This window comes from Ambystoma mexicanum, chromosome 2p (assembly GCF_040938575.1).
Source record: "Ambystoma mexicanum isolate Mex_15411 chromosome 2p, UKY_AmexF1_1, whole genome shotgun sequence".
Lineage (NCBI taxonomy): Eukaryota > Metazoa > Chordata > Amphibia > Caudata > Ambystomatidae > Ambystoma > Ambystoma mexicanum.
The window spans coordinates 842,789,826-842,799,286 of NC_090923.1; the positions used below are offsets into that span (position 1 = coordinate 842,789,826).

At 44.4% G+C, this 9,461-nt stretch overlaps 1 protein-coding gene across 1 annotated transcript in view; it reads left to right on the forward strand.

Annotated features, from left to right (window-relative positions):
* LOC138566849 (C5a anaphylatoxin chemotactic receptor 1-like) overlaps window positions 1–9,092 on the forward strand; it is a 64,717-nt gene extending 55,625 nt beyond the window's left edge. Inside the window, exon 2 of the mRNA XM_069644553.1 lies at window positions 6,780–9,092. Within this exon, the coding sequence (XP_069500654.1) occupies window positions 6,780–7,885 (1,106 nt within the window). The 3' untranslated portion in view covers window positions 7,886–9,092. The remainder of the gene's footprint in view (window positions 1–6,779) is intronic.
* Window positions 9,093–9,461: the final 369 nt, after the last annotated feature.

Sequence of the window (9,461 nt, forward strand, 5' to 3'; positions counted from 1 at the left end):
AGGCCAGATCCCACAAGTGAAGATTGCATCCTGTTTCAAGGACACCAGCAACCCTGCCAGGTGAACGGCAAAGTTGGGGAGGCGAGGCCAAGCCCGTGGTACTAACTTTGACTAGGGAAATGGAAATAGCAAAACAAGAAAGAAGCGCACACAGCCAGTAACTTGGCAAGTGACCTGAGAGATCGGTGTGTGTTAAAGCGAATGAAGTAGCAACATTATATCACAAGTGAAGGCTGCATGTGTGTGGATGAGATGCGAAGAAAGGCAGACCTGTGAATGAACTTTAAAGTAAAAGACAGCTGTGATAGCAGCGATACTAAGTAACTGAGTGGTCCGGGGAAAGGAAGTAGCCCATTCCAATGTCTCCATGAAGGGCACATTGTTTGAAACTATAAAGCGAACAAGCAACAAAAGTGAATTAAGTCAAAGTAAACATGAATTTTGAGTCAAAGTGGTCATGTGGTGGTCTTCAAAGAGAGCCACGCACAATTCAAAGTCTTTTACACCCTAAAGGGATCCGAGTCCGATTGAGGGAGACCCGAAGTACAATAAGCTTGGGGAACGGAGCCCCCCAGCAGGTTTCTGCTGAACTCTGATGTGAGAGGTCTGAGCCAGACATAGGGGGACCTACATGAACAGTGTGCTTTAAGGTCTGAGCCCGGCAGAGTCAAACCTTTGTGTGAACTGTGTGCTGTAATGTCTGAGCCCGGCAGAGGGGGACCTTTGTGAACTTTACGTTGGAATATCATTTTGAAACTCAAAAAAGAGACGTTAATGTGAAAAGCCAGGCGGGGCCTCAATCCACGGTTTGGAACTGCTTAAAGTGTTAGAAACCGAGCCAGAGTGTGTCATCCTGCCTACAAGGTCATCCTGACTCTGTGAGGAGGAGAGCTGGTTCAGCTACCTTTATTCTTTTGAACACTGATTTTTCCTTTTCATACATTTCTCCTTTTACACTTTTTGTATAAGAGATAGGGCAGGAATTAGGCTTTTGTTAACATAGCCCATTTTGATTTGACGAACTCCACTAGGACTGTTTGGTTTATCGTTTGATGGTCTAGACTACTCCCATCTTAGATATATGGCAAAATAGGAGTTTCTCCAACCCCAACATTTTCAATGAAGGTTTTACAAATTGTGTCCATTATGTCAGTGTCATACTTGTGATACCATGCCTTCCCTACCGCTCCCTCTTCTGGAAAAAGCAGCTGTGGGAGTGCTCAGTGTTTCACTGGTCTGGCTCCTCGGCTCCTCCATAATGGGTGAGGGGGCCACTGGGTCGACCCCACTCCCCCATTATGGATGAGCTGCACCTGCCCGCTTTTTCTTTTCTCCATTTAAAATAATTGTACATATTTCTTTTTACCATTCAGGCTTGGGTGTTGCGCCCTTGGGAATGTGGCCAAACTCCCCACCCCCCCAAGCCTCCGGGGTGGGGGCACACCCCACAGTTTGAATACCTCTGTCCTAAAGACAATCTAGTGGCAGCAAATATGTTTTTACAATTTTTGGGTTATTTTCTAGTGTGAACGTCTGTGTTTATCGCATATAGCCACTAACCATGGCTGGTGCCCTAAAAAGGCCATGCCACAGGATGTTTGCTTGTTCTTTGGCCATATTGTTGTTTGGCCTTCTTCCTGCCTTGCCAGGTCAGGAAATCCCATATAAAGCCATGCACTTGCCCAGGAAAGCTGCTGTTTTCATGGGCTAGTGATGCCATTGTGTGGATCAGAAAGTGAGTGGGACTGTCTGCTCCAACTCCACATCCATGGTGCCAGAGAGTGTGGGTGTGGAGCATGAGTGAAACCAATAGTTGTCCCTGATTGGACAACTACTGGCTGTTTGAATGGGGCAAATCCTTACAATTGGTGGGCTTGAACTTGCTTCCAGGCTGGATTGTGGATATGAAGAGGACTCCTAAGCTAGTTCTTCAGATCAGCCTTGGAGTCAAGAATCCCTCGTAGAAGAACACCCAACTGAAGATCAGAAGAAGACTACTGAAGAAGCGCAGCATCCCTTCCTGCATCTGGCCTGCTGGTGCCCTTTTGGACTACCTGATCTGCGAAGGCTCTGTGCAGTGCTTCAACCCTTGGACTGGTGGGACCAACCAGTCTCTTTGTTTTCTTGAGGATCCAGCCATCCAGAGACTTTGAAAGTGCCCTTGACTACCTGTTGAAATGACCAGCTCTCCAGTGGGCTACCTCAGTAGAACCACTGCCGGTCAATGTTTGGAGCCAAAACTTCTATGGCCATCAGCTTGTGGTGTAAGTCATCTTCCCGCCAAATTAAATGCCTCCCAGCTTCAGGGGATTCTGTGCTGGAGGTTCTTCTTCAACTGCGCCTGGAAGGATGCCTGCTGTCATCTGTGTACGATGGCCGTCGCTGGTACTCGCCTGCCCCAGTCCTGTGAAGTGCCCTGAAGAGTTCTGCATTGGTTCTTTCTGCATTTCTCCATCTCCAAGGGTTGCACTCGGCTCCTGGACCCAACCAAAAGAATCCTTGCACCTGCAGCTCCTGGGCACCTCTCACTAGAACCGATGGCAGGAAATCGAACCTCTGGTGACCCCCAGTCAACCCATCGAGTGATCTGGGAAAATCTGTGTCAGGGTGGTAAGTAAACACAAAGCATTTGTCTACCCCTGTCCTCCATAGAATAAAATTGAGAACAAGAATTTGTATCGTTCCATAACACTTAATTTTGGTCGTCACACCCGAGTAGTGAAACCTGAAAGATAAGAACACATTTTTACTTACCAGTAAATTGTTGCATCTCTTCTCTTGAAAAGTCACCAACACAAGTACTTTACCTGCAACAGTAATCCATCTTAACAGTTATTGCATCCGCGTTTCTACAAGAGTGGGCTTCTACCCATCCAGATAACATGTCCACAATAAAAAGCAGATACTGCCACTGATTGTACTGTGTTAACTGCAGAAAATCAATCTGCAGTCCCACAAATGGCCCGTACGGAGGAGGTGTTTCCCCTGTTGGATCGGCACAGCTTTTCATACATTATTTTGAAAACAAATAACACATCTCTGACAATATTCTTGGGCCATGGTTGTAAAATCATGTGCAAACCATGAACGATTCATCAGGATTATCATCCCATCTCATTCCACATGTCCCTGACCATGGTATACTCTAACAAGGTGTGACACTAATATTTTAGGAGCCACTAATGACCCTTCTACCCTCACCACAGAGAGCCCTCATGCAACCGGCAGCCCTTCTTAATCCAACTATCTCTCTTACTCGATAGGAAATGTACCTTCATATGGGCCAGGTCCTCTGTCTTTTTATAGGGAACTGGCTCAGTAGCAGATTTGACAGGCAGAGTATATGCCTCAACTTCCTCTGAAGTGGCTGCTAATTTGGCAGTTTTGTCAGCAATGTCATTGCCACAACTAATTGGGTCGTCCAAAGACTGATGATGAAATTACATATTCACTATTCTTTATGGGTGTTTGGTTACGGTCATAAAGCCTCTTTGTTTCCAGAGCTGTCCAAAGTCATGAGCCCTGCCAAAAGCATAATGGGAATCTTTGAAAATGTTAACTGATTGTGGAGCAGCCAGTTGACAGGTCTGAATGAGGGCCACCAGTTTGGCTATGTGTGCTGAAGTCATCTGGGTTAGCGTTCCACTCTTTATTGCCTCCCCGGGGGGCACAGAGTGCGTGCCCCGCAACCACCTTCCCATTCTGGTCCCTAAATCAAGAACCTTCCATGAAATATTCTAAGTCTGGGTCTTGTAATGGTACATCAGAAAGGTCTGCTTTGGGCATAACCGAGGAGTCAGTGACTGACACACAGTCACGAGGGGTAGAGTTGTGCAGCTCTCCATCTTGTGGTGTGGGTAGCAGAGATGCTGAGTTCCAAACAGAGCATCTGTTTAGGGTGATATTTGATGAATTTAGCAGAAGTAGCTCATATTTACTATGCATGTGAGAAGGACACATCTAAAGTGAACCATCTTTCCATTGTTTTCTTTAGTGAGGGGGTACAAGGTTTTTCTGGTCCAATGTCATAAATGTTTCTGCGACCTTTTTGAATATCTCTGCGTATCCCAATATGCATTGCTGGCAATAAGTAACAATTCCTAAAACACTCTTGTTTGAGTAATTGTCTCTGACTTAGGGATTTTGTAAAAAATCTTTTTTCTGGAAGAGGATATCAGCCAATATCCCTCCATAATATCATGAGCTAAGTAATGGACAGTACAGGTGCACAACTGCATGTTTCCCTTGGAAGCCTTGTGTCCCTGTACTGCTAGCGCTGTTGATAACTCTTTACAGGCCTCATAAAATGGTGAAGCGATCAGCAATTCATTTGCATACTATACCAATACAGATTTCCCAGGCAACATAATATCATCTAGATCTTTCTTGAGCTGTTGCGAAAAAGGGTGGGGGACTCTGTATACCCCTGTGGTAAAAGGGTCCAAGTATACTGGACTCCTCGATGGAAAAACACCAAAAAGTATTGACTACACTTGAGTATGGGCATGGACAAGAAAGCTGAACATAGGTCAACTACCATGAAGTGTGTTTCCTTCAGCGGGATAAAGGACAGTATGGTGGTGGGATTTGGTACCACCAGAAACAAGGTTATTACCAGAGCATTAATGGACTGTAGGTCTTAAAGAAAACAATAAACCGCCTGGCAGAATTGGGGAACTGCATGGGTTACTAGTACGGATAATAATGCCCTGTTTTAGGAATTATTCAGTGACTAGTATGATGCCTGCTTCGGAAGGTTTTAAAAGATATTGGGGAATGTGGGACAACTTCTTAAACGAATCGATCTTTATTCTCACCGGCTCAGCTGTGTGTATGTATCCTACCTCATTGTCATAGGTGGCCCACGTGGAGTCAGGTATCGAATGAATCAATTCCTGCAAGTCACTGGACAACATTTTTGCTCTTCTTGAGCCTATACCTCCTGTTCTTCCCTAGGAGTTGACATCACTGACTCAGCATTGTCCGAGGGCACACTCAAAAATACTCCATCTGGGGTGCAATATATGGTGCACCTCATCTTACACAACATATCTCTCGCCAGTAAATTTAAAGGTGACATGGGGCTCATCAGAAAGGCTTGTTGGTCTGTTAGGGCCTTACAGTGGCAGTAAGGGGTTTGGTAACTGGGTGAATAATTATGGTATTTGAAATGCCCACTTCATTGGCCATTTCCTTGGATAATGGGGAAGAGGGAAACATTTTAATTCACAATGCCTATCTATCCACTCCTGCATCTACTAGGCAAGCTGCCGGCTTCCCTTGTACCTGGCATTGGACATACGGACCTTTCCGGGTTTACTGCAATAAAAGGAGTTTCCAGAGTCCTTTCCCATCCCGTTGTCAGAAGCTGCTCTGGTCTACCTCAGGCCAATATGATTTCTGGGAACAAAAGGGCTTATATTTGGGTTTGGGAATTGGGGCAAAGCCCCCTGCAGGGATTCTGACATCCATCTGGACCTGTCCACATTGTTCAACTGGGTTTTTAAGACTTTTAAAATTAGATTTATCTTGCCTTTTCAGATTCTGAAGGTTGTCTCCCATCATTAAATTGCAGCTGCCTAATCACTGGTGAATACATCATGCCTTTCATGTGTCCCTTTTAAAAGAAACCACTTCTGTACCCAATGAGCACCTAAGACTCCAATGTACTTGACAGATACTCCTACCTATGAGATCCAATTCATTGTAGAGTCCCAACTTAGAAGGGGCATAGATAGGATAGTTCCAATATCTGGATTTTGTAACTCAAGCTTTTGGGATTTTGATTGTTTGTCCCCTGCTGTGCATTTCATGTATGCTGGGGACACTCCCGCAACCCTTGCAGCCCACAATACTGAACTAGGTGAGAGGGGGACACCCCCGCAACCACTGCTTCCTTGTTCGGTATTATGGGATTCAGTATTTTTTAACATGCCGAATGTGCACCAAATGTGCGTTCAGCTTTTTTTTCAACCGTTTTTTGACCAAAACAATCTGGAGGGTGTATGGTGCTGAAGAAAGGCCATTGGAAATGAGCACTAATGTTGAGGTCCTTATTGTACTCCTGCAGTTACGCTGAAAACACCAGATATACCAGGCTCATTTCAGCATCAGGGTCGATAATGTCATGGTTCAAAGGTGCTCTTGTAGGATTTTGGCCAGAAGGTTGCCATGCTTCGAAACCACACTGCCAGCAGTACCGATCCTATGGCACCTGAAATAGCTCATGCAGAACCACCTATCAGCAAATGAACTGTTGTTCTGTGAATGGCTATGCTCCCCGCTTAAGATACCTCAATCATATTCACTGCACCTTACAAAACTATCATATCTCCTGGTTGTGTGTTCTGCTCCTCCAGTTGGTCCCTTTGCATTGATAACTGTACAGTGGCTGAACATCTGAGACAAGAGTTTCCTGTCGTGATATCATCCAGCAATTCCCTGCCAAAACCTCCTGCATCACTGTTGTGTCATTGGAAAGACATTCTGATTCCTTTGATGCTGCAGTTTCCTCACCAAATGTTCTGGATGTGCCGAATGTGAAATTTCCCAATATCCCTATAATCCACTGGTGTTCCCCCACTGTGTACTTCTTCAGCCTTCTCAGGATATGTTTAATATTGATCAATTCAGCGTGAAGGGCAGCAATCAGGATTAGCCACATATGCCTTTAGCCTAGAATGGTCATGATGTCCTTTCTTTTCCTCCCAACCTCGCTTTTGCTGAAGTTGCCAATGGTCTGAGTTATATAACTGATATCATCTTTCTTTTTTGTGTAGAAAAGGAGATCAATATGGCACACGATTCTGTGGATTATGAGGATGAATATTATGAGGAATTACTCCGCTCAGAGAACTCCACATCATATAATTTTACAAACATCCATTTTGGACAGAATGGGCTTCCAACCACCTTTGCTGGCATTTCCATCGGGCTGTACTGCATCATCTTCTTGGTTGGGGTCCCAGGCAATGCAGCTGTTATATGGATCATCGGATTCAAGGTGAAACGCACAGCGGGCAACATCTGGTTCCTGAATCTCTCCATCGCTGATCTCCTGTGCTGTTTGGCCTTGCCATTTGTCATTACAAACCACGCCATGGACCGCCACTGGCCCTTTGGCACTTTTGCTTGCAAAGTCATTCCTTCACTCATTTTACTCAACGCATCTGCCAGTGTCCTCATCTTGGCCATGATCAGCATTGACCGTTGTATTCTAGTAATGTGGCCCGTTTGGTGTCAGAATAAGCGCACATTACCCAAGGCATCAGCAGCCTGTGTGGCAGTATGGTCTTTAGCCCTCCTCCTGACTAGTCCATCATTCATCTTCCGCAGACTTTACTCTGAAGGGTACACTAGAAAAACAACGTGTAACCTAAAGTACTCAATCGCAGGTGTGCATGAGCAGTTCTTTGAGAGATTTATCAGTGTCTTTCGATTTGTGATGGCATTTCTCATTCCTTTTCTGTTCATCACCATTTGCAACGGCCTGATCTTAGCTAAAGTTCGGAGGAGTTGGCATAACCGCTCAAATAGGACTCTCAAAGTGATTTTGGTTGTCATTGTTGCCTTTTTCTTTTGCTGGTTCCCTCATCAGGTTTTGGCACTCATTCTAGCACTGAACACCCAGGATTCCAGCCTGTATATCCGGGCATATGGCATGCACTCCTTTGCGACTGGAATGGCGTATGTCAACAGCTGCATAAATCCGGTCATTTATGTGCTAATGGGGCACAACTTCAAGGATCAGTTTAGAAAGTCCCTTCGTAAAGGACTTATCCGTATTTTGGCAGATGATTACAGTCAAATGGGAGCTAGTGATGCCAAAGTTAAAGTAAAGGCACCATCTCAACTAGAGAAGTCCACAGGTTCTTCTGCATTGTGATATAACGCTTCAATTAAAATAAACATTGGTAAGCTAAAGGGCATTCACAAGTTGACAAATGCGCAGATTAATAAAAGGGGGTGAGGAAGGGGTACTTTGGCACTACCACATTTTGCAGAATTTACAGCCAGCATATGAGGTGAAGTTGATCACAACCAGTCTAGGTGGGGTGTCCGGCCTTGTATAACCCAAGAGTGCATTGCTGCCACTTAACACTTTGAAAGTGTTGATGTCCCTGCAGTGAAGTGATTATCCCCAACAGAGAGTACTTTGCAGAGGCTGGCATTATACTTGCTATGGTAAGCATTATCTGTTGCGGGTGCAAATGATCACAGGTCAGTGAAGATGGTGTGACCTTTTTAGGCCTTCTCTAAAATCACAGCTTGACTTTCTCTGATCACAGTACCTGTGTTATGAGGGCATCATTCATATCCTACATTTTCTCTATAACATATATGGTGTATGTTGCCACTCACTGTACCTGAATGCAAGACACTCGCAGTTCCTGGATCATATAGTGGAGGGATGTCAAAGGCTAAGTACCGTTACAAGGTGGCACACAGCGTCATGGTAACGTGTAATATCATTTGGAGCTTATTGCTTATAATGCAACACCTCTGTCACTGCTCCAACTCATTCTACCTTAGAAACAATAGATTGGTAAGACTTGAAATCAAAAAGTGAAGCAATACAATAAGCAGGCTTAGATTTTATGCAAGCACATATTGGATGGAAATCTAAAGCATGTAGCAGTGGGGGTCACTTTTGGTGGGTGTAAAATGTTTGTGGTGGAGAGACGGGGGGTTTGGGGATCGTTGAGGGTGGAGATGAGAACTTGAAGGTCTTCAAGGCCCCAAATCTATATCATTAGAAAAGCAAGACTCAAGAATTGTGAAAGGAAAGATCAGTAATGTTTCCTTCTGGGTCAGTATTGTCGTTGACAGAAGCACTGTGACTTCAGCTCAATGTGTGAGATGTTATCACAAGCTACTCATTACGCTAAAACTAAGTTGTTATCAGGTAATAAGGCACAATATCGTATACTATTGTCTCAGGAATTTGTTATGCACAATACAACTATATAACCTTTGTTTACTATTTTATTTTCACCACCCAATGTATTCATTGTAATTCCTACCACAATGTATGTATGAGTTTGTTCTAATTAAAGTTGGAGTAATTGGAATAAAAGTGGCTAACTTGTAAATGGTGAATGGATAATCATAACGTCAATTGGAGAACTATCTGTGCAATACAGTTCAACCCAAGGGGTTCCTCGTAAATTGGTCCTTGCTCTCTACAGTTGGCAGACATTATTCCTCATTTTGAATGTTCCTTGTCTCATATGATCTAAATATTGATCAGAGTGTATTGCTTCAGGTTGCAAAGCCAGGAAGCTTAACACATCACCTAAAATGGCATGGTTCAACGGGGATCTGGTCCTTCTGTTTCTGTGATGTGTCTGTGATGTCAGGAGTGTGTGATATGAGCTATGGAATGTTGTGCCTAAGTGTTCTTCCAGTGTCAGATGGAGATAACCTGGGTGGTGGGCACCAGTGAATTTCCCCTGGGTCTC